This window comes from Motacilla alba, chromosome 18, assembly GCF_015832195.1.
Source record: "Motacilla alba alba isolate MOTALB_02 chromosome 18, Motacilla_alba_V1.0_pri, whole genome shotgun sequence".
Lineage (NCBI taxonomy): Eukaryota > Metazoa > Chordata > Aves > Passeriformes > Motacillidae > Motacilla > Motacilla alba.
In genome coordinates, this window is record NC_052033.1 from 11,787,067 (window position 1) to 11,810,702 (window position 23,636).

The 23,636-nt window shown below is 66.4% G+C and overlaps 3 protein-coding genes across 4 annotated transcripts; all 3 read left to right on the forward strand.

Annotated features, from left to right (window-relative positions):
* The first annotated feature begins 262 nt into the window (after window positions 1-262).
* Window positions 263-3,617, forward strand: MRPL12 (mitochondrial ribosomal protein L12). The gene is made up of 4 exons (XM_038157096.1): window positions 263-556; window positions 649-726; window positions 812-946; window positions 3,321-3,617. Exons 1-4 carry the CDS (start codon window positions 278-280, stop codon window positions 3,435-3,437), a joined length of 609 nt encoding a protein of 202 aa, XP_038013024.1. The 5' UTR covers window positions 263-277; the 3' UTR covers window positions 3,438-3,617.
* A 154-nt stretch (window positions 3,618-3,771) lies between these two features.
* On the forward strand, window positions 3,772-10,964 carry SLC25A10 (solute carrier family 25 member 10). Of its 2 annotated transcripts, XM_038157095.1 has the most exons (11): window positions 4,371-4,525; window positions 7,259-7,378; window positions 7,447-7,555; window positions 7,634-7,682; window positions 8,027-8,068; window positions 8,284-8,327; window positions 8,818-8,888; window positions 8,988-9,080; window positions 9,291-9,368; window positions 9,473-9,529; window positions 9,966-10,964. In XM_038157095.1, the coding sequence occupies exons 1-11, from the start codon at window positions 4,436-4,438 to the stop codon at window positions 10,065-10,067; spliced, it is 855 nt and encodes a 284-aa protein (XP_038013023.1). In that variant the 5' UTR covers window positions 4,371-4,435; the 3' UTR covers window positions 10,068-10,964. The 2 variants fall into 2 exon arrangements, with proteins under 2 accessions (XP_038013022.1, XP_038013023.1); XM_038157094.1 differs by having other exon boundaries at window positions 3,772-4,525; window positions 9,291-9,529.
* A 1,597-nt stretch (window positions 10,965-12,561) lies between these two features.
* Window positions 12,562-22,482, forward strand: GCGR (glucagon receptor). Its single transcript, XM_038157093.1, has 14 exons — window positions 12,562-12,764; window positions 18,371-18,528; window positions 18,912-19,008; window positions 19,167-19,274; window positions 19,886-20,007; window positions 20,105-20,211; window positions 20,301-20,454; window positions 20,563-20,722; window positions 20,799-20,859; window positions 21,084-21,153; window positions 21,298-21,386; window positions 21,458-21,596; window positions 21,690-21,731; window positions 21,912-22,482. The coding sequence occupies exons 2-14, from the start codon at window positions 18,460-18,462 to the stop codon at window positions 22,203-22,205; spliced, it is 1,512 nt and encodes a 503-aa protein (XP_038013021.1). The 5' UTR covers window positions 12,562-12,764; window positions 18,371-18,459; the 3' UTR covers window positions 22,206-22,482.
* The last annotated feature ends 1,154 nt before the right edge of the window (window positions 22,483-23,636 follow it).

Below are 23,636 nucleotides of genomic sequence, written 5' to 3' on the forward strand. Positions count from 1 at the left end.
ACTGTGCTGTGCAGTGTAGAAATATAAGCCATTCTCCTTCCAGACATTCCAGAGAGGGAGCAATTTCTGTTCCTTCGGACATGAATTTTCTCTGCTGCTGTTCATAAAGATAAAGAGCAATGATTTATTCGGGGGCCGTTGCTGTCCCCCCGGGCGCTGTGCCTACATCTCCCATGGCGCAGCGCGGCGCTCGCGCCGTGCCGCCATTGGCTGCGGCGGGGCGCGGGGCGCGCCGGGAGCGCGGGCGGGGCGGAGCGCTCGGTGTCCTGGGGCCGCCATGCTGCCCGCCGCGCTGCCCGCCGCCCGCCGGGCGCTGCTCCCGCCGCTCCCGCCGCTCCCGCTGCTCCCCCTGCCGCTGCTGCCGCTGCCGCCGCGCCGCGGGGCCCCCGCCGGGCTGCGGGCGCTCGGCACCGGCCCCGCGCGGCGCTCGGAGGCGCTGGCCGGCGCGCCGCTGGACACGGCGGCCAAGGAGTACTCGCCCAAGGTGCGGCAGCTGGTGCGGGACATCGCGGGGCTGACGCTGCTGGAGGTGGCGGACCTCAACGCGCTGCTCAAGGTGGGTGCGGGGCTCGCCCGGCCCCCCCGGCCCGGCCCGGCCCGGCCGCGTGCGCCGCCTGACCGCCGCCGGTGCCGCTGCTCTTCCCGCAGGAGACGCTGAAGATCCCGGACGTGGCGGTGATGCCCGCGGCCGCCGCCGCCTCCCTGCCCGCGCAGGCGGCTCCGCAGGTACCGGGCGCTCCGGGAGGGGCGGGAGCGGGGCCGCGGGGGCGGGCTCGGCCGCGGGGCTTCACCGCGCTCCGGCTGCTTCCAGGAGGAGGAGGAGGCGGTCCCGCTCAAGAAGGAGAAAACTCATTTCACCGTCCGGCTGACGGAGCTGAAGGCCGCTGACAAGGTGAAGCTGATCAAGGAGGTGAAGAACTTCGTGCCTGGAGTGAACCTCGTGCAGGTGAGGCGGCGCCGCCCCAGGCTCTGCTGGTCTGCCCCTGGCCCGGCAGCCTCACTCTCTGCTCAAAGGGAAGCCTGGGTTTGTGCAGGCAGGAGCACAGCCTGCCCGTGTGCAGCTCAGTGCAGAGACGCGGGGAGCAGGATTTGGTTGCACCTGCATCTGGCATTTTCCCTTGTCAGAAGCAGGGGGATGAAGGAGGAGGCTCAGGGCAGAGGACTCAGAGATGTCCGTGCCAGCCTCCACTTCTCCAAACCTGAGAGCTGCCGTGCCTGAGCTTTCCTGCAGAGCTCAGGAGTAGCCAGCATCCCTTGCTGCAGCTGCGTTTGGCTTTCCTTCCCCAAAGCTAGTGTATTTCTGAAGGTAAATGAGCCTCTGTAATTCACACATCTTGGAATCCACGCTGCCAGCTCTTTTCAGGGCCCTTCATTTTATAGGTGGTGCTGCTTCTTTCCCTGGAGGAGACGGGCCTCAGCCCTGGGCAGGATCTGAGCTCAGGCCCTTGACCTTGGATGTGGGCTCAGCATGTTGGGTGATGAAGCTGCTACTGCTGAAGCATGTAACGTGCTGCACATCTCCAGGGCGCTGCTTTCATGTCTTGGGGTCAGTAGCAGCACTTTCCAGCTGCAGTGCTGAGCATTGCAATGTCTGCTCCTGCTGTAGCTCGGGAGAGCAGAAGTGTTTGCAGATAATCTTCTGACCCCCAGTTCTTGTTGCTGCATTGCAAAGCCAGCAGAGAGAGTCAGTGGCACGGGTGCAAGTTTGGCTGCCTCGTGGGGATAACTTCCTGACTGTCAGCGTGGTTCCTCTGGAAGTTGTTCCTCTGTTATTGGTCCCCAGCAAACAGGAGAGTACCAAGCCTTGTACTGGACACAATCAGCAGATAATTAACTGGAGAGCTGATGCTCAGTGAGCTTGGCTTAGCACGTGGCACCTGCTGGATGTAGTGCCAGTTGCTGCAGCTCAGCTCGAGTGTGATGTGCCCAGGCCCAGCACGGTGGGTGAAGCACACATGTAGCACAAGCAGCTGTGGAGGTTCTGCCTGCAGAGACTCTGTTCAAAGTGGAGCCAAAGCCCTTTTACTGTAGATTTTGCTGCCATCCAGTCCAGGTGTTGTTTTCGAGGTTTGCGGGTGGATCTGGCCTGTAGGGCTGCTGGTGGCGTGGGGGGAATCATGCAGTGATTACCTTGGGCACAGGTGGCACCCCAACATCAGCCCTGTGGCAACAGCTGTGTGTTGAGACAGGTGTGTGACCAGCACACACGGCACCAAGGCTGGCTGCCCCTCGGGAAGCTCACTGGGAGCTGCCCAGCAGATGCTTACCCCCTGCCACCACCAGCCCCGGGCTCTGGCTGGACTGGGAGCCTGCTGCCTCTGCCCCGTTGCTGCTGCACGGGTCCCACTTGGCTTGGGCTCTGCTCTTCTTCCCAGGAACAGCTGGGAACAGCTGAACACCAGGAACAGCTGCTTTAGGATGGAGTCACACCTTCCTGAGCACAGTTCAGAAATTAATGACCTGTGTTGTGTTGCCTGTGCTCGTCGCAGTGGGCCTGAACAGGCTCCTGTCCGAGTGCTGTCCTGGTGAGCAAAGGCATTCCTGCCCCGCCAACCCCCTGCTCACGCATCTGTGCATTCCAGCCCCAGCAAAAAAAGCATTTTCCTTCCACCACAGTACACAGGCGTTGAACCCAGCAGGAATCAAAGGGACAAAACCTTCCTGCCAGCTCAGTGGCCAGTCCAGTGGGTGCTAAACCTGCAGTGCTGTGGCAGAGCTGCTGTGTGTAAGAGCAGCAGGGGCTTGTCCCCCTGGGCTCACTTCCTTCTCTATAGCAGCGCTGCAGTAAATTCTTTAATTTAGCTCTGCAGTTTTTCAGCTTGCCTTAAGCATTGCAGTGCTGCTTAGTACCAGCAGTTTTGCTTTAAAAGTCCCTGAAATGTCACAGTCCTGTGTTGTGGAGCAGTCTGTGCTGGAGCTGTTCTAGCCTGTGCAGCTGTGTCCACACCCCGCTGTGGCCTCCCCTCCTGCTGGCACAAGTATGTGAACCAAAACAGTGTCACTGAGCAGAGCCAGCCCGGCGCCAGCAGGTCACTGCGTGGGGCTCTGCTGCCCCCTCACCTGGGCTGGGCTGCGGCCCTGGGAGCACCAGGCACCTGGGAGGAGTTGAGGAAGAGCTTCCCATCAGGTGTGCCGTCGCTTGCGGTCAGGGCTAGCTGTCTCTGGTGGGACGTGCCGTGGCTCAAGTGCAAGTCCAGGGTTTGTGCTGGTCAGTGAGTTTCCACGGTTGGCTTAAGCAGAGGTCAGGATCATGGCTCTAAATCCAGTAATCCAGTTAGTGAAAGCCTGTTTACGAGCCTTGCACTTTGTCCCTGTCGCAGGCGAAGAAGCTGGTGGAGTCCCTTCCCCAGGAGATCAAGGCCAACGCCTCCAAGGAGGAAGCAGAGAAGATCAAAGCAGCGCTGGAGGCAGCAGGAGGGACTGTTGTTCTGGAGTAGTCTCGGCGTGGAGGGACTGGTGCTGCAGCTGCTGCCCAGGCCGGGCTCCGGACCTTTCCGAGTGCACGCGGCACAGGGGAGCGCTCTCCCAGAGAATGCTGTATGGTTTGGCAGAGCTGCTGCCTCCTGCCACCACCGTGAACTCTACCTTATAAATACCCAAAAAAACCTCTGAAACGATTCATCTTTCTCAAGTGCCCATTATCCCCGTGCTCCCCCATCACAGAATCAGAATGGTTTAGGGTGGCAGTGACCTTGAAAGATCATGTCATTCCAGCCCCTGCTGTGGGCAGGAACACCTTCCAGCGGGCGAGGTTGCTCCACACCCCATCCAGCCTGGCCTTGAACACTCCCAGGGAGAGGGCACTCGCAGCTTCTCTTCAGAGCAGCCTGTGCCAGGGCCTCGCCACCCTCACAGACAAAGATTTCTTGCTAATATCTAATCTAAGCCTGCTCTGAGTGTGAAGCCGCTCCCCCTTGTCCTGTCACTCCACGCTCTTGTAAAAAGTCTCTCTCCATCTTTCTCGTAGGCTCCCTTCAGGTACCGCAGTTTGTAGCAGCGCACCACACGCCTCCCCACGCTGCCTTTCGCTGCTGTCCCGCCTCTCTGTTAATTGCTCACGGGAAGAGCGCCCTTCCCCAGGCTGTGGAGATGCGTGCGGGGTGGGGTTCTGGAGCTGTGATTATCCCCGCGCTCGGTGCGCGCACGCTGGGGCGCTGCCGGCTGCGCCCCCCGCCCCTCTTCACTCTGGCTGGTGGCTTCGCCTCCGCCTTAATTAATCCCTTAATTACCGACGGGAAGAGCCTTCCCCGGGCTGGAGACGGGGGTGCGTGCGGGGTGGGAACGGCGGTCCGGGGGCCTGCGGTGTCCGCGCGCTCGGGGATGCGAGCCCCGGGCCCGCCCCACCCCCTTCCGGTACCGGGAGAGGGCGTGGCTTAACGGAAGGGGGCGGGGCCTGCTCCCGGTGAGGGCGTGGCTTCTGGCAGCAGCGGCGCCCATGGCGGAGCAGCGCGTTTCGCGCTGGTACTTCGGCGGCCTCGCGTCGTCCGGGGCCGCCTGCTGCACGCACCCCTTGGACCTGCTGAAGGTGAGCGGCGCTCGGCCGGGGCGCTCGGAGAGGCCGGGCGCCACCGCGGGGCGCGGGGCTCGAGGGGATGGGGAGGCGGTTGTGGGGCGGGCGGCGGGAGGGGACGGTTATGGGGCGGGTGGTGCTGGGGGGACGGTTCGGGGGGCAGGTGAGCGGTGTGAGGGTCCCGGGGAGGGTGTGAGAGGATGGGGAGGAGGCTGGAGGAGTTGGGGCTGGCTGCAGGGGCTCTGCAGAGCCTGCGGTGGGGCGGGGAGCGGGTCCGAGGGTCCTGGAGCGGCTCCGGGGGACTGGAAGGGGCTGTAAAGGGATGGGGAGGCGCTGCGAGGGTCCCGGGAGGGACGGGGCTGCAGCGGGGGCAGCGGCCGGGACGGGACGGGGAGCGGGTCTCGGGGTCCCGGAGCGGCTCTGAGGGACCTGGCTGTGGGGGTGCGGCTGTGAGGGTCCCAGAGCAGCTTTGAGGGGACGGGGAATGGCTTGGGGGGACTCGGAGTGGCTGTGAGAGTCCCGGAGTGGCTGCGAGGGGAGAGGAGCTGCTCTGAGTATCCGGAGCAGCCGAAGGACTGGCTCTGGGGTGCTGGGGAGCGGCTGCCACAGGAGGGGACAGGGTGGCTGAGAGGGTCCTGGAGCAGCTTCGAGGGGATGGGGAGCTGCTCTGGGGTTCTGGAAGGGTTGTGAAGGGATAGGGAATGGCTGTGAGGGTCCCAGAGCGACGGAGGGAGCTGGAGAAGAGCTGCAGAGGTCTGGGGAAACAGCTGCTGGGGTCGGTTCTGAGCAGCTGGCTCGTGGCTGTGCGGGGACGTGGCCGAGGGGTCACAAAGACCCTGGCAGGGGCACGGGGACATGAGTGGCTGAGGGGTCCGGGGAGCCCGGGGTGCCAGCTCTAGGAGCTGTGGAAGGTGCCTTGGCCAGCCCTGCCTGGACACGGCAGTGACTCCGGGGCCGGCAGCGTTGGACGCTGGCCCACTGGGCTCCGCGCCCTCCGGCCGAGATGTCACCTAGGCGCCGCAGATGACCCGGCATGCCTGCCGCCGCACAAAGGGCGGCGCGCAGCCCCGTGCTGCCAGCGCCCACGCTCGGGGCAGATGCCAGCGCTGCCCCGAGCCAAGCGCGACGGGCTGGCAGCGGAGCGGGCTGCGCACGGGGAGGGAAGAGGCAGCCCAGGACAGCGCCTGCCCTTCCCAGGGCCGTGCCCGTGGGCGAGGCTGGGACAGACAGCCCCTTCCACCCCATGGAGAGAGAGGAAGATGTTCCAGGCACAGGCCCAGGACTGGAGCCAGCCCTGGCAGGGCAGTGCCACCTCCCCAGCGCTCGGCCTCTTGCCTTGCCCAGCTGGCCCTGTCTGCCCAGTGGAGGTGGCTGCCAGCCCGTGGGAGCTTGTGTGGGGTGCCTGGCAAGGCGCTAAGCGAGGGAATTAGTCTGGCACCTGCCTCTAGGTCTGTCTCTGAGCCAGCGTGATGGCTGTGACGTTTGGGCTGCATCCCCATGCCGTCCTGTGTGGATGAGCAGCCCCTGCTTTCCTGCAGGTGTGAGCAGCACAGGCTAGCCAGCTGTTTTTGCCAGATGAATAATCACACTGATTGTTGAACACAGACCTGTCTTTGGCCGTGTGTTCCCCCACAGCAGAGGCTGGTGCCAGGCCTGGGGAGGCACGAGGGGCCTCAGACTCTGGCAGGGCAGGGGACGAAGGGCACTTCATTGCACCTCTGGACTTTGGCCCCAGTGAGAGGCCCTGGCCAGCCCACCTGCAGAGTGCTTGTGCCCTTAGGCCAACTCTGCAGCTGCTGGCTGCCCACGGGCTGCTGGCCCTGCAGCGACCAGCAGTGACACAGCCTGGCCAGCCCGTCCCATGCCTCTCTGCCCTTCCTGCAGACCTGGCACTGCAGGCAGTGCACCGTGTCCCCACACGGCTCCGCCTGCCCTGCCCGCTTCAGCTGCCCCGGGCTGTGAACAGCCACAAGTTCTGGTCCCTGATGTCCAAAATCCACCTGTGGGGATTGCAAGGAGACCCCTGCACGCCTGCTGCTGTCCCATATGGGAGGCAGTGGCTGTTCCCAACATCCTGCCGAGTGTCACACGACCCAGCTGTGCCACAGCTTCCGTAGTGGCCTGATCCCCTGTCAGCAGCCCTTTGCTCTCCTTATCTCCTGGGGCCCTTGGCCCGCATGTGGTCTCGGCCGCGCTCAGAGCATGCTCCAGCATCAGCCCACGCGGCTGCCCCGTCCCAGCCCGCTCCTGCTGCCGATGCCCCGCGATGGGGGGCCGCGCTGGGCTGCGGCAGGCGCCAAGGGGAGCGCCTGGCCAGCTGCGGGTTCTCTTCCTGCCCGTGTGATTCCTGCGCTGAGGAGGAGGGGAAGTGGCTCTGGAGGCCTGCTGCGTTGCACGGCCGTGATTTCACCACCCTGCTGCATCCCCTTGAGCAAACCACACAGGGCACTTGCTCACTCAGGTGAGCTGGGCGCACACACACCTTCCGCCCTGAGGTGGCCCGGGAGAGCAGGCGCCGCCCTTCACCTTGGGAGGGCAGGGCCTGGCAGGTGCTGCGGGCGCTCCTCTCGCTCGCTGCCTCCACCCCCCGCTGCCGGGCTGGGCCAGTCTGCTCTGGGGTGGCCGTAGCTCGTGCTGTTGGCCGCGGTGCGGTGCTGCTAACCTGGCACACGCTCCAGTCCACACCCGTTCAGTGGAGTGACCCTTCTGTCCCTGCCCGGCCGGGCTGACGTGCTGCCCCCGCCCCAGGTGCACCTGCAGACGCAGCAGGAGGTGAAGATGCGGATGACGGGGATGGCGATGCACGTGATCCGCACCGACGGCGTCCTGGCCCTCTACAACGGGCTCAGCGCCTCGCTGTGCCGGCAGGTGAGCGCCCGCGGCCGCCGAGGAGCTGCCTGTGCCAGGACACGGTCGCTCATCTCCCCCTCTTCCAGATGACATACTCCTTGACTCGCTTTGGCATCTATGAGACCGCGAGGAACCGCATAAGCAACCAGGGGCCTCCCCCCTTCTACCAGAAAGTGCTCTTGGCTGCGGTATCAGGTGAGCCGGGCAGGGGGGCCCTCGGCCCTGGCTCCCTCACCATGGATGAGCCCTGACCCCGCTCTTCTTTGGCCACAGGTTTCACTGGCGGGTTTGTGGGAACCCCGGCAGACATGGTGAACGTCAGGTCAGTTCTGTCGGCACGGCTGGGGCTTTTGGCCCGTGCATGGCGGTATTTGGGGTGCTGGCTAGTGCTGGGGCTCTGCTGACATCTCTCCTGGCCAGCCTGCCCCGTGGTCAGTGGGCCAGGAGCTGTGTGCCCAGGATGGCCAGAGCTGTTCTGCCGTTTGGTGACAGCACCCAGCCTGTGCTGGGTCACTGTGTGACCCTCAGGGGGAGTGGGGCCGAAGGCAGCGTTCTTGGCCCTTTGTAAAAGGGCGGCACAATTCCACTGCGCTGTGCCGGGGTCCCCGCTGCTGCAGGGGACAGCGGTGCCGGCTGCCCCCTCACCCGCGCTGCTCTGCCTTCCAGGATGCAGAACGACGTGAAGCAGCCGCCGGCTCAGCGGCGCAAGTGAGTGCGGGGCAGGGCTGGGGCAGAGGGGCGGCGGGACCGGCGCTCCCGGGGTCCGCGTGGCCGCGGGGGGGCAGCACCGCACCGGCGGCCCGAGCGCCGCACCGGGGGCGCGGGGGCCGCCCCGGGAGCCGCCGGTGCCCGGGGGAGCGGCGGGGCTGCTGCCGGGCTGGGGAGCCTCGGGCCCTGACCCCTTCCCCTCTCGCTCCTTCCAGTTATTCCCATGCCCTGGATGGCATGTACCGTGTCCTCCGGGAAGGTGAGGCTGTGCCAGCCGTGTGGGTGAGCCTGCTCCGGTGTCCTAGCAGGTGCCGGGCCAGGGCGCCCTGGAAGTTCGCTCAGCCGGGGCAGGGAGAGGGGCCGGGAGAGGGGCCGGGGGATGCCCTGGGGGCTGGGGGTGTCCAGGGGAGCGCAGGGTCTGGCGTCTCCTCCTCACCTGGCTGGGGCAGGGGCTGGGCAAGGTCCGGCAGGGCCTGGCAGCCTGTGCGTGGTGGGAAAGGGTGACTGCTGGGGGCTGCAGAGAGCAGCGCAGGAGGGTGGAGCCGTGGAACGGAGGACGAGCAGAGGCAGGGAGGAGGAGATGCTGTTTTGAAGGACTCCCTACTCCTTCAGCCTGTTTGCTACGGTGTGCTTCGGGCCGGGCTGTGTGAGGAGCAGTGGGCACAGACTGGGCATGGAAGGAGACTCTGGGGTAACGGAGCCTGAGCGATGGCAGAGAACTGTGCTGATCCAAATCTGTCTGTCCACAGAGGGCGTGAAGAAACTCTTCTCAGGAGCATCAGTGGCATCGTCTCGTGGGGCCCTCGTTACTGTTGGACAGGTAGGACAGTTCTGCCGGGCAGTGGGTGACTGGGATAGGGACTAGGCTGGTCCCTGGTGTGGCAGGGGAGCGTGTCACTGATTCACCATGTCTCTGCAGCTTTCCTGTTATGACCAGGCCAAGCAGCTGGTTCTCGCAACTGGATTGCTGTCAGACAATGTCTTCACTCACTTCCTGTCCAGCTTCATCGCCGTGAGTAGGGCTGGGCTCCGGGGGCAGCCCTGGGGCTGGGTTTGCTCAGCCAGGGCGAGGGCGCCAGAGCTGCTGCTCTGGGCTCTGCTCAGCACAGAGGCTGCAGGAGGCTCCTGGCCTGAGGTCGGGTCCCAGCGTGGCTCTGAGTCTCTGCAGTGACCGCAGCAGTTGCTGGCACGGTGGTCTCCTGACCTGGCTGACTCTCTGCAGGGCCTGTGTGCCACATTCCTGTGCCAGCCCCTGGATGTGCTCAAGACCCGCCTCATGAACTCCCACGGGGAGTACCAGGTGAGTCGCCCAGCGTGCCGCCCTTGCTGCTGCCTGTCCTCCCGTCCCTGTGTGCCCCCTTGCCTCCCAGCCCTCCCTCCTCATCTCTCACCCTCTCACTCCAGGGAGTCGTCCACTGTGCCGTGGAAACTGCCAAGCTCGGACCACTTGCCTTCTACAAGGTACGGGGCTGGGGGCGCAGGGCTGGGCAGGCTGGGCCGAGCTGGGAGCAGAGGCTGTGGTCCAGTCCTGGGGCAGGGAACCTTCCAGGCTCTGCTGTGGCAGCCCAGCTGCTTCCTGCATCGGGCCTTCGTGTGCCCGGCCCAGGCTTGGCCCCGGGGTGTTGCAAGCCCTGGCCTCGGTGGGACTCAGGCTGGGCCCAGGCGCCACAGCTGTGGCCCTGTGGCACCCATCGAGCTCCCCAACAGCTGCGCAGGTGCCAGAGGGGCTGGCCCGTGGTGCTGAGCCCTGCGTGCAGCGTGGTGGCCATGGTGTGACAGCACCCGCTCCTCAGCCCGGCCAGTGCTGGCCCACTCGTGCTGCTGCCAGGCTTGGGCTGCCGGGGCAATCGGTGGCAGGCACACACTGACTCTTCCCCTTCTTGCTGTCCCCTTCCAGGGCTTTGTTCCTGCTGCTGTCCGGCTCGTTCCTCAGACCGTTCTCACCTTTCTCTTCCTGGAGCAGCTGCGCAAATATTTTGGGATCAAAGTGACCACCTGAGTCTGGGGGACTGGACCCTGCCTTGCCCCGGGGGGGGTGAGCGTGTGGGTCACCCCCAAGATCCCAGAACCCCTCTCTGCTCTCTGGGGCCAGTGCCATTCCCCCTCCTCTCTACTCCTGTGCCTTGCCAGCACCTGTGGCCAAACCCCCCCCGCACACTCACTCCTCCTCTCACCCCCGTTCTCAGCACCTCCACCTCTGCATTGCTGCTTCTGGGGGTTTTGTTGGGGGGCTCCTGTCTTCCCACTTCTCTACTGGCTCCGAGTTGTGTCCTTGCCCCCCCGAGCCTTGTCCCTGAGTGCCCCAGAAGCAGGAGTGTGCTGTCTCGGGGAGTAGGGGGATCAGACGCCTGGCTGTGTCACAGAGCCCGGGGGGCTGGGGGGCTGCTGACCCTGCAGCTGTGGGCTGGGGCTTGGGGCAGGGTGTGTGAGGCCCTGCCCTCCCTCTGCCTTTGCCCCCGCGCTCCTCCCTAAGCCCCGCGCAGCTCGCACCTCCTGCCCTGCTCCTGGCCTCCCAGCCTCTGCTTCTGCTTGGCCAAAGCTCCTCAGCGCCGCTGGCTGCTGGGCTCTTCAGGGATCGTGCCTCATACCAATGATGGCGGGGAGCGTGGCCTCGCTCTGCCAGGGCCTGCTCGGGGACCCAGTACTCTCTCACCACAGTGCACCTACCCCAGACTGGATCCAGTCTCTGGGGGCATCCCCCACCGCTCTCTGCAGCCTCCCTCACCTTGGGGCTGGGCAGACTCCCACTCCTCACAGCCCCTCGCCCCACACCGCCCAGAGTGCGGGGGCTGTGGGCACCAGCCCCTCCGCTATGGCACCCCTGTGTGAGCTGGCCCCCAGGAATCAAAGAACTGGAATATCTGCGACCTTGATGTGTAATAAAGAGTGAAGGTGGCGCAGGGCTTGCTGTCCTGTTAGGAAGGGAGAGATGCTGCCCCCCCTTTTCATGGCTGGGGCACGGGCTGAGCCCCCCAGAGCTGAGAGCAGGTAGCAAGGCTGGGCCCCTGGCGCTATGCCGGGGGGTCTTTGCTCGCTCTGCGCCCAGAGCAGCCCGGCGGGCAGGGGGAGCTGTGGGCAGGCTCCACGGCCGAGCCGTGCCCGGTCCCAGCTGGACAGCAGCTCCAGGGCAGGGCTGTGCCAAGGGCGCCCGTCGCCCTGCGGGAGCTGCCTCCTGGATGTGACACTAATTGGGCTCGGGCAGACTGGCACAGCAGAGCAGTGAAAGCTCGTCACCTTAACGAGGCCTAATGATGCTCGCTGGCATCGCCACTCTGGGCTTATGCCCAGCCCCAGCCGAGGCCACGGGCAGGTGAACGCTCAGCGAGCCGGGCCCTCTCCTCACAGGCGGCCGGGGGCTGCCAGGCTGTGCTTCCTCAGCCCCCACGTCCTGCGGCGCTGCTCCCGGGCGCTGCTCTGTGCCACGCAAAGGGCAGGAAAACGATGGAGCCCCACGGCCCGCAGCAGCACGGCGCCCTGCTCAGCCCCACGGTGGCCAGCGGGCGTTCCAGCCGGGCTGTGGTGCCACCGGCTGCGCCGGCCCCGCGCTCCCGTGTGCCCGCTCCCTCTCGCCGCGTCCCTTGTGGCAGCTGAGCTGCAGCCGTCGCGCTGGCAGGCAGGACAGCGTGTTCCAGACAGCGCCGCGAGCACCGCGCCCGCAGCTGCAGGGCCAGGGCACGATTGACTCCCGCGCCCCCGAGAGCCGTGCCCGTGCTGCCTGCCCCCGGCGCAGCCTGCCGCTGCCACGGCCCCGCAGCCGCCTGCAGGGGCTCCGGGGCAGCTGGGGCTGGGGGCTGCCCGTCCTCCCCCAGAGCCGCTCCTGGCCTGGGAGGGGGCCGGGGGCAGCTCCAGGGGCAGCGGCGGCTCCGATCCTCGGGGCAATGGCAAGACCCCCGCAAGCCCCCCGCACCCCCAGCGTGTGCTGCGCCCCTCTACCCGCACCCACGGGCACTCTCCGCTGGAGCGGGAGCCCGAGGGAGGGATCCGGGGATCGGGGGATCCGGGGCTGCGCTGAGCGCCCGCCGGGTACGCGCTGGCTGTGCCACGGCCCAAGGTAAATGAGTTCGTGCCGGGAGGCCGGGACAGGGCACCCCCAGGCCGGGGCTCCCCCCGATCCCTCTGCCTCCCAGCCAGCCGGTCCCGGTCGCTGTTTCTGGGCTGTTTACCTGCAGCGGGACGGCGGCGGCAGACACCGACCCGTCACCGCCGGCGGCGGCCGGAGCGCGGGTGTTGAGGCGGCCGGCGGCGGCGCGGCCGAGACCCGCCCGGGTCCCTGGGGCTCCGAGCAGCCGCCGCTCCCGCTGGGGCCGGGGAAACTCCCGGGAACGGAACGGACCCCGGCGCTGTCCCCGCCGCTCCGCCCGGCCCCGCCGCCGAGCCCAGCCGGTGCCCGGGAGCGGGGCGGGGCCGGGACGAGCGGCGGCGCTCCCGGGAGCGACCGCCGGTGATGCGGGGGCAGCGCCAAGCCCTCGGGCGGGGCCGGGGCACCGGGCTGCGCCCTCCTCGTGCCGGCGGGAGGAGCGGGGCGGCGGGACGCGGCTCCGTGCCCGCGGTCCCTCCCCCCGGGCCGGTCCCTCCCCCCGAGTCGCCACAGCCGCTGCCGTCGCGGTTCCGCTAAAGTTTTCGCCGAGCGCGCCGGACCCGGTCCCCGCCGGCCCCGAGATGCGTTCGGGAGCCGCCGCCAGCCCAGCCCCGACAGGTACGGGGAACGGGGAGAGGGAGGAGGGCAGCGAGCTCGGGATGGCGCCTGTCCCGTCGCGGGGATGTGAATTCGAACGGCCACTGCGCAACCCCGGGGCCGCGAATGGAGCGCCGGGACCCCAGAGAAGGGCTGCCAGAGCCGCCCCCCGCCCGGGGAGAGTGAGCCCCCGGCTGCTCTGGGCCTGCGGCTCCCCGGGGCTGGGCATCCCTGGGCAGGGGCGCTGCCGTCGGACTCCAGCCCCCCTGGGCTCTGCCCCGGCTGCGCTGAGCCCCCGGGCAGCGATTCCCGCTGAGCTCCGTCGCTCTGGGAGCAGCTCCCGGAGCAGCTCTCGGTCGGGGAGGGACGCGCGTGGTCTCCGTGCAGTGGGCACAGCAGTGCCCATGGGTGTCCTGCCGAGGGGCCGAGCAGGGGACACCTCGCCAGGTCCCAGCTCTCCCCAAGCTCTCTGGGTATTACGGGGGCCTGGTGCGAGTGCCCTTTGTGACTCTGTCCCGAGCTCTGCTGTGTCAACACGGTGTTGGTAAACGGCTTTGTTTAACCAGGACATGTCGGGTATGTGACCTTGCCGTCCTCCTGGTTGCAAGTGCATCTCTAAAGCTGCTGCGGGTCCCCTCTGCCCGGCGCTGCACTTCCCTCGGGGTGCTGAGGGAAGCGGGGGCCGCGGGGTCAGGCTGCTCCCCTCCACAGAACGGCCTGGGGACGGAGCATCAGCCCTGCTGAGCCCCCCGGGCCCCGCGGCGCAGCACCCTGCCCGCGCAGCGCCTGCCGCGGGTGTCCTGACCCACACCAAATCCAGTGATTGCCCCTGTGATTTTTGTCTGTGCATCAGCAGGAAAATTTAGGGCCTGCAGGACCCCTCGTCAGCGTGTTAGTGCTGCCCCAGCTGCCAGCTCCTGTGGCTTCCCACCAATCCTGCTCCTTTCCGCACACTGCGGTGCATTTCTTTTTTTTTTTTTTTTTTTTATGTTCTGTTGCCTAGAGAGGGGAAAAGAGAAAAGGCTGAACAGAGAATAGGCAAAATGTGGATTAAAAATAGTTAATGAAAAAATGTGACCACAAGCCCTGATCAGCAGCACAGGGCTAAAGCCAGGCACTGAGCACAGCATCTCCCTGCACCTCGCTGTGCCAGGGACAGGGGCAGGAGAAGCTGGACACGGGGGAGATGGGATGGCTGCTCAGCTCCATCCCCCTGTGCTCCACCCCTGCATCCTGCTTTGTCCTGCATCCCCACGTCCTTGTTTATCTCCCCCAGCACCGGGGTCGAGTGCACATGCCTGTGGATGGCTGGGCCCGTGTGGCCCCCCCGCCTTGCTGGGGCTGCCTGGCTGCTCCCGGGGCTGCAGATCTGCTGGTGTGGAGCTCCCAGTGCAGGGGAGTGTGCGCTAGCCAGCCTGCACTGACCTTTTCCTAGGCTTTTCCCAGCCCTGTGCCTCCCCTGTGACATGCTAACCACACGTGTCACGCTGTGCCTCTTGAGCCTTCCTTCTGTGTTTCACAGGTTTTCATGCAACGTGATGAACAAAAACACCCCTTTCCTTGAGCCGGGGATGGGGTGCTGTGTGCTCAGACCCCCGTGCCAGAGCCAGCTGGGCAGCGAGGTGATCTGGCTGCTGCCAGGCTGTGTCATGGTCCCTCTTTGGTACAGGGCAGCCCTGCAGGCGCCCCCTGACCATGCCTTGTGGTGACCAGGCAGTAGTGGAGGTGATGCGAAGTGCATTTGTCCTCTTTGCATCGTGTGCTCCTGTTGGCAGAAGCGCTGTCAGGGCTGTTTTGGGTTTTCCTGGTCCGAGGTGAGACAGAATCCGACATCAGCGGGGCCTGGTGACGTGTGCTCGCTCCGTGTGCCGCTGCTCAGGGCTCCCAGGATCGCGCAGCTCTGTGCAAACAAGTCACAGCCGTGCAGCACGGGGACTGTTCCGGGCTGCTCGGCCGCTCCTGTGCTGCCAAAGCTCCTCGTACTTAGTTCTCCAGGGAAGAATGGAGAAGGGGAGTAGGAAACATCCCGAGCTTCCAGCACGGACACAGGGCAGGGACGGTGTGGGACAGACCCCTGCCGTGTCCCCTAGCCCTGCCCCGCTTGCCGTGGTCCCGGCTGGAAAGTGGAGCAGCATCTGCAGGGCCAGGCTGGCACTGGCATTGCATCAGCTCTGGCCCAGCACCGTCCCCTCCCCTGCCAAGTGCCAAAGCCCCTGCCGTGCTGGCATGTAGCTCCGAGCTGCAAGCCAAGCCAGCCGTGGAAAGCACCGCATTAGCACACGGGGGGCTAATCCCTGCGTCCAGAGGCTGCACGGCCCCCGCTGCTGCCTCCCAGCCAACGGGGCTGCGCTGGGTGCGGGGCTGAGCCCCCGCCCCGCCGGGGAGGCAAGAGTCCTGTGGGACCAGGCTCTGGGGCTGCACCAGCCCCACTGCACTTGTGCGGGGCTGTGCTGTGCCAAGGTGCTCCCAGGTCACGTTGCAGATGCCCATGAGTGTCCTGCGGGGACTTCACCAAGCCCCAGATCCACATGACTATCGGCCGCAGAGGTCCCAGATGTGGAGCTCCTTCTCTCACATGTGCAATGGCAGCAGTGCCAGAGGGGCTGGGGTGGCAAAATCCTCAGGGGAAACTGGCCGTGCTGGGATGGGGAGAGCCTCTTCCTAGGCAGGGCTGGGCCCTCAGCCACCCGTGGGGGTCCACGCTGGCACAGAGCTGCTGCAGGGTGGCACAGAGGCTGCACGCCCATCGGTGCTGAGCAAAATCCCAACGCAAGCCTTTTCCCATCCATGCCCTCTGTCTCGGGGCAGTGCCGTGGCAGCAGTGCCCTCAGGTGCCCAGCTTGCCCTGCAGCCTGCCCGGGCCGGCCCCTGCCTCCCGAGCACCCCGGGGCCAACGGCAGCTGCCAGAGCTGCAGCCCGGGTGGGTCACGGGGCCCCTCGAGGGGAGCGGGGGTCCTGCTTGGCCCCTGTGGCCGCAGGGGTGGGCGCTGCTGGCTTGGCAAAGGCAAATGCCGACGCCGGCGACAGCCGCACTGGGCGGGCAGATGGGTGCCTGTGCCTGGCCCCTCGGGGGCTGCCAGCAGCGGTGCTGCACGTGGCCATCCCAGTGTTGTCTCCTTGCTCCTGCGCTCCTGGCACAAGGTCTCCTCACAGCTACGGCTCCAAGTGGAGCTGTACTGGGCGTTTGCAGCCTGGCTCCACGAAGGGCAGCGGCCGCAGGACCGTGACACGGGAACACACCCCACTGTCCAGCACCAGCGTGGGGCAAAATCCCCTGGACGCCCGCTGTCATGCACTGCAGCCCCTCAGAGGCACCAGCTCACAGGCCAGGCACCCTCCACCCGCTGCTTGTGCTTGGTGTGGCAGGGGATCCCCCAGAGCCTGGCCCCAGCCCGGGATGAGGTGCCAGGGCAGGGAGTGTGGCACTGGGAGCCAGCTGGGCGCAGCAGAGTGAGAGGAGGCGGTGGGGATGTGGGGCCACATCCCTGGCCCAGCGCTGCCTGTGGCACCCAGGCACGGCTGAGAGGGGCTGCAGCTCGTGCAGCTGGCAGAGCCGCTACCCGAGGCACCGCAGGCGCCGGGCAGCGCCAGCCCCGGGGAGGTGCCTGTGCTGCCAGGGCTCCCGGCCACCCCAGACCTTGCTGTTCACCACACAGAGCCACTGCTCCCTCTCTGCCACTGCCCACTGGCAGCAGACCAGGGAGAGCTGGTCCACAGCTACTTCTGCACTCCCACGTCCCTGGAAACAGCCCCTGCCCGCAGGGACCCCTCGTCCCGTGGGTAGCGGGGATCTGGCGTGGTGCCACGGGCGAGCAGCGCCACAGGCAGCTGGGGCAAAGGGCCTGGGCAGGGAGAGGGGGAAGACCCATGCTGGGGCTGGGAGCATGACTGGCCCCCGTGCCAGGACCCCTCACCCAGTGCAGTCTGCCCGGCTTGGCCACGGCAGGGCCGGGGCTGGGGAGTGGCTGCCAGATGGGGGGAGTCCAGGGCAGAGGCCTCCCTGCTGCTAAATCCCACTGCAGCCACTAAAAATAGCGACACCTCTGCCCCAAAGTTGCTCCCCGGCTGCGCAGAGGGGGTGACAGCGAGTGCCTGTGACCCATGGACCCGGAGCAGCATTCCCAACCAGGGCAGGGACTGATGCTTGGCCAGGGACTGGCGCTGGCATCTTCCCGTGGGGCTGGGACACAGGTGGCAGCTGGGATAGGTAGGGATGATGTGCTGGAGGGGGGCACAGGGATGGGGGGGTCAGGCTAGCAGGGGAACAAGGACAGGGATGCTGGCATGGGCGTGTGGGAGGAAAGAGACAGGGATCCTGAGGTGGGATGGGAGAGGGATGAGGACAGGGACACTGGTCGGGCAGCAGTGTGGCTGGGGTGGGGCTGGGGTGATGACAAAAACAGGAATTCTGGAATGGTGAGGTGGCTAGTGGGCACCCAAGAAAGGTCCCTCTTCACAGAGCCCACCCAGTGAGAGCTCTCCCAGGAGACAGTTCCCTCTGTCCTGGGACTGGCTAAATAAGGCCATGGCAGGTCCTGCTCCCCGAGCTGCATCTGGAGCCCCACGCGCTGATTAATGAGCTGCTCCGGCAGCCACTTGCGACATGGCAAGTGGGTCTGCAGGATGGAGGAAACACGACTTTCCCAGGGATAAAAATAGGCCCAGGCAGAGCAGCGAGCCCTGGGAGCAGACTGGTCGGGGAGCACGACGCTCTGGCTGGTGCCCAGGGGGAGCCCAGGGGCCGGGGGTGGCACTGGCACTGCTGCCCATCCCATCCCATCCCCCCGGCTCTGCCCTCACCCCACACAGCCGGGCTGCGCCGTGGGGCTGCTGCCATAATGGGCCCTTGTGGGAAGAGCCCAAATCCTGCTCAGGAGCCCCATAACCGGCTTAGGGGGATGGAGGGAATTATGGCACCTCGTGAGCCACGGCCTGCGGAGCACCCGGACCCCACGTCACCGCCTGCAGCTGGGGGTGATGGACCCACAGGGGCACAGCCCAGCTGAGCTTGTCCTAGGGCCACAGCAGCCCCACGAGCCAGGATCCTTGTGGGTTAATGGCCATTTTCCCCATCCCTGCTGGCCCCGTGCCCTCCACGGTGGGTGCTGCTGCCAGACCCGGGCCGGGTGTCAGTGGCCCAGGCATGAGAGTCCATGGAGGCAGGGAGAGCCCAGGTGCCAGCCTCTGTGCCTGAGAGGGTGCTCAGGTGTGAGGAGGGCTCCCTTCTGCCATGGGGGTCTGCATTCTCAGGACTAGCAATGGTGCACAGCTGGGTCCCAGCAGCAGAGGTGGGGGCACCAGCCCAGGTTCTCTGTGAGGGTCTGGAGGCAGCACTGCCACTGCACTGCAGCCACACGGGGCTCAAACTGGCTTGGCAGGCAGAGATCCTGTGTGGTCACTGTCCCAGTGCCTTCCTGGGGAGGATACTGCAGGCACTTGGCCAAAAATGAGTGAACACATAGCTGCATGCGAACACCAAGCAGCGCCGGGTGAGGATGGGGACAGGAGCGAGGCACCGTGACCGTGCCTGGCTCTGTGCCACAGCAGCTTCCTCCAACCCCACCTGCCCGAGCCCCCTGTCCCCCAGCTGTGTCCCAGGAGTCCCCGTGACCAGGCGTCTCGCACAGGGCTGCCCACATGCCAGGGCCGTCACCACCAGGGTGGAGAAGCTGCTGAGGGCCAGTAGGAAGCCGTGTGCCCTGCGCTGTGTCCATGCATGTGGTCCAGAGGAGGGATGTCCCAGCCACGTCTCCTCACCCTGCTGGTGCTGCTGCTCTGCTGCCAGGTAAGGATGGGCTGTCACACAGGAGGGTGCTCTGCCCCACGCTCAGCGCGCTGCCCACGCAGGACTGCCGCCGAGCCACCCCATGCCACTGCATCCCCTCACCACGGCGCGTGGCACAGCGTCTGACGGCCCTTGTGCCTCCTCATGGCACAGCATGGCATGGCATGGCATGGCACAGCATGGCACAGCATGGCATGGCATGGCACGGCATGGCATGGCATGGCACAGCATGGCACAGCATGGCATGGCATGGCATGGCACGGCATGGCACGTTCACCTGCACTTGCCTTGGCTGTCCCCCAGCTGGGGTCACTGCCCAGCACAGCGTGGTGGCCGCTGCGAGCAGGACAGGTGTGACAGGTGATGGTCCCCGGTGCCCGCAGGGTCCCTGCGCCCAGATCACGGACAACGTGGTTGAGAGATGGAAGGAGTACAGCGAGGAGTGCCAGCGCAACATGAGCCGCCTGCCTGCGCCCACAGGTCAGCGCCCGCGGGGGTCCCGCTGGCATGGGGGGCACAGGGCCCTGCTGAGATGGGACGGGGCAGAGGAGCCAACACAGGGTCCCAGCAGGATGGGGGACAGCAGAGGGGCAGTGGAGGGTGAGGCCAAAGCGCCACCAGCTCCTGTCCCTCCGCAGAGCTGGTCTGCAACCGCACCTTCGACAAGTTCTCGTGCTGGCCCGACACGATGCCCAACAGCACAGCCAGTGTGCCCTGCCCCTGGTTCCTGCCCTGGTACCAGAAAGGTAACAGCGGGGAGGCGCGTGTGCACTGCAGCTGAGCAGCGTCTGCAGCTGAGCAGCGTCTGCAGCTGTGCAGTGTGCTCACACACGTGCAGCTGTGCAGTGTCTGCAGCTGTGCAGCGTGCTCACACACGTGCAGCTGTGCAGGGACACCTGTGCAGTGTCTGCAGCTGTGCAGTGTCTGCAGCTGTGCAGCGTGCTCACACATGTGCAGCTGTGCAGTGTCTGCAGCTGTGCAGCGTGCTCACACACGTGCAGCTGTGCAGGGACACCTGTGCAGTGTCTGCAGCTGTGCAGTGTCTGCAGCTGTGCAGCGTGCTCACACATGTGCAGCTGTGCAGTGTCTGCAGCTGTGCAGCGTGCTCACACACGTGCAGCTGTGCAGGGACACCTGTGCAGTGTCTGCAGCTGTGCAGTGTCTGCAGCTGTGCAGCGTGCTCACACACGTGCAGCTGTGCAGCGTGTGCAGCTGTGCAGCGTGCTCAGACACGTGCAGCTGTGCAGGGACACCTGTGCAGTGTGTGTGTGCAGCTGCAGGCGGCCGCACCGGGGGCAGTGCCCGCTGCCCGCGGGGCGCTGGGGCTGGCACACCTCACCGTCCCCTCCCGTCACAGTGAAGCACAGACACGTCTTCAAGACCTGTGGGCCAGACGGACAGTGGGTGACAGGGCCGCGGGGACAGTCCCTGCGCGATGCCACACAGTGTGAGCAGGATGACGAGGACCTAAAGGCGCAGGTGGGCAAACCTGGGCAGCAGGGGCGTGGGGGTCCCAGCCTGCCCCCCTGCCTGCCCTCCGTCTGCCCCTGCCCTCACTTGCTCCCTCCTCCTCCAGGAAAAATTTGCCAAGACCTACGGCAGCTTCAAGGTGATGTACACCGTGGGCTACTCCGTGTCCCTGTGCGCTCTGCTGCTTGCCCTGGCCCTGCTGCTGGGCTTCAGGTGGGAGTTTGGGCACGGCTGTCCACAGGTGGGCAGGTGGAGGCCAGGGGCCCGTGCTCGGGCATTGACAATGGCCCCCAAATCCGCAGCAAGCTGCACTGCATGAGGAACTACATCCACATGAACCTCTTCGCCTCCTTCATCCTGAAGGGCGTCTCCGTGCTGGTCATCGACGCCCTGCTCAAGACCCACTACAGCGACAAGATCGACGGCTACAACGTGCAAGTGTGGCTGAGCGACGAGGTCAGTGGGACAGGGACAGGGACAGGCAGGGCTGTGGGGCCGGGGGTTGGCTGGGCTGGGGGCACGGGCACACACACAGGCAGTGCTGCAGCCCTGACCCCCCCACAGGCGGCTGCAGGCTGCCGGGCAGCCACGGTCTTCATGCAGTATGGCATCGTGGCCAACTACTGCTGGCTGCTGGTGGAAGGCATCTACCTGCATAACCTGCTGGTGGTGGCTGTCTTCTCCGAGAGGAGCTACTTCACCCTCTACCTGTGCATCGGCTGGGGTAAGTGTGGGTGGGCTGGGCCCCCTGACGCCGTGCCCTGCTATGCCTCACGCATCCTCTGCTCACCTCCCCTCAGGGGCACCCATGCTGTTCCTCATTCCCTGGGTCATTGTGAAGTTCCTCTATGAGAACATACAGTGAGTACCAGCTCCAGCTGCTGGCTGGAGGGGGGCACAGGGTACAGGTAGGTGCATGTGGGACGTTGTGCTGGCCCTGGAGTCACTCCACACCATTGCCCGTGGCAAGGAGCAGGGTTCTGGGCCTTAGTGCTGGCTCGGTTCAGGCTGCCGATGCCATGCCAGTGTCCAGCAGATGCCTGGTCAAGAGGCTTCCTGGCAGTCCCCATCCCTCCATTCTGCAGGTGCTGGTCCACGAACAACAACATGGGCTTCTGGTGGATCCTTCGCTTCCCCGTGTTCCTGGCCATCCTGGTGAGCCCCCTGCAGCCCCCTGCTCCACGTCTCTCTCACCGGCCCCAGGATGGCTGTGGGAGGGCTGCCGAGGGCAGAGCTGTCCTGTCTGCCCCTCCCCTGGCTCTGCCTGTGCCCCTGATGGCTCACTCCATTCCACTGCAGATCAACTTCTTCATCTTCATCCGCATCATTCAGATCCTTGTTTCCAAGCTCCGTGCACACCAGATGCGCTACACCGACTACAAGTTCAGGTGGGTGCTGGCCGTGGCTCCCCCGGGGCACACCCGGGCCCGCGCGCCCACCCCTGACCCCCGTCCCTCAGGCTGGCCAGGTCCACGCTGACGCTCATCCCGCTGCTGGGCATCCACGAGGTGGTCTTCGCCTTCATCACGGACGAGCACGCCCAGGGCACGCTGCGCTACGTCAAGCTCTTCTTCGACCTCTTCCTGAGCTCCTTCCAGGTGAGCCCAGCCCTCCACGGGCAGACTCAGTCTCAGGAGGGACTAGGTCTGAGGTCTGGTTATGCCCTTCATGCCTCTCCTCTCCCTTCCCAGGGCTTGCTGGTGGCCATTCTCTACTGCTTCGTCAACAAAGAGGTGAGCAGCACAGCAGGGGCTGGGGCAGCAGGGGCTGGGGCAGCGGGGGCAGCAGGGGCTGGGGCAGCAGGGGCTGGGGCAGCGGGGGCTGGGGCAGCAGGGGCTGGGGCAGCAGGGGCACGGGCAGCACGGGCTGGGGCAGCGGGGGCTCGGGCTCATACTGACAGCTGCTGCCCGCAGGTGCAGGCAGAGCTGCTGAAGCGCTGGCAGCGCTGGAAGCTGGGGAAGGACCTGGCTGAGGAGTACAAGCACACCTACAGCCACGCACCCAGCGCCCGCAACGGCGCCGGCAGCACCTGCGAGAAGCACCAGCTGGTGAGCGGCTGCACCAACGGGCTGGGGCGCAGCCTGGCCCCCCAGCCCAGCTCCCAGCGCCCGGAGAGGAGCGGGCGCAGCGCTGCCGAGCACCTCGCCCTGGGGGGCCATCACCACTGCTATGAGTTTCCTGAGACCACGGCCGAGAGCCACTTCTGAGCCCGCAGCCAGCTGGGAGGGCTGTGCTGAGCCGCTGGCACGCCGCCGTGCCCTGCCACTGGGACCTGCCGCCCTGGGAGGGTGCTGCGCCGGCACGTGGACAGTGGACACAGCGAGGCAGGCAGGTGGGACCTGGACCTCTGGAAGGGGGATCTGTCGGGGTGGGAGTTTGTCCTGTGGTGCTTCCCTCGTGCACCTTCGAGTCCCTGTGCACAGTGCTGTAATTTATCTGTCATATCTGTAAATAGGTGTGGGCCCGTGCCGGGCTGCAGGGCCAGCTCTGTGTGTGCCTTGCTGTGGGCTGTGGGGACTGGGGACACTGGGGGACACTGGACACGTGTGGACCGTGCTCCCAAGCACCCCACGGATGCTCCCAAGCCACAGCCATGGACGGGGAGCTGAGTCACCAGGCGGGGATGGGCTGCTCCGCACTGCCTGCCCCACTGCCTGTGCCGCAGCCCAGCAGCGTGCTGCAGCCCCACGACGTGCAGCAGCAGCGAGGGGCAGACGTGCAGCAGCAGCGAGGGGGCAGATGTGCAGCAGCAGCGAGGGGCAGAGCGCAGCACCAGCGAGGGGGCAGACGTGCAGCAGCAGCGAGGGGCAGAGCGCAGCAGCAGCGAGGGGCAGACGTGCAGCAGCAGCGAGGGGGCAGATGTGCAGCAGCAGCGAGGGGGCAGATGTGCAGCAGCAGCGAGGGGCAGACGTGCAGCAGCAGCGAGGGGGCAGAGCGCAGCAGCAGCGAGGGGGCAGATGTGCAGCACCAGCGAGGGGGCAGATGTGCAGCAGCCGCGGCTGCAGCGCTGCCGGCCGGGCTCCAGCTCCCCCAGCACGCGCTTTCCTGCGGCCGCTAATCGGCTCTGTCCTCTCGCTGCCAGGAGCCCTTAATTAAATCATTTGGCTCTGCCCGCGGCACCCCCGCTCTCCCGGTAGCCGGCCCAGGCCGCGGCCGGGCATCAGCCACCGGCAGCGCGGGCTCGGTGAGCGGCAGCGGGGTGCGGGGCTGCGAGACCCTGTGCCGCCGCGCCGGGCGGGTGGGGCGGGCTCACGGCGCTGGCCTAAGAGGCTTGTGCTGCGCACATGAGCGCTAAGCCCGGATGCCGCAGCTTTGGGCACCACAATCGCCTGGTGTGTGGGGATTAGGCCGGTGCTGCTCCCCGGCTGGGTTCACCCTGCCCGAGGGGTGGCGGCGGGACGGACAGCCGCCCTGCCGTGACCCCCGCCGCCCAAGGACCGTGGGCACTGCCCGTCACCCATCCCAGCCGGCCCCGAGCGGGTGACGGTCCCCGGCTCCCCGGTACCCAGCCCGGCACAGGGGACGCGCCGAGCAGGGGCTGAGAGCTGGAGCTGCGCCCCGGCAGTCCCACCAGTGAACACCGGCCAGGCGGCCGTGCCCCTGACCCCCACGGCTCCCCTGACACCCACCCGCGGCTC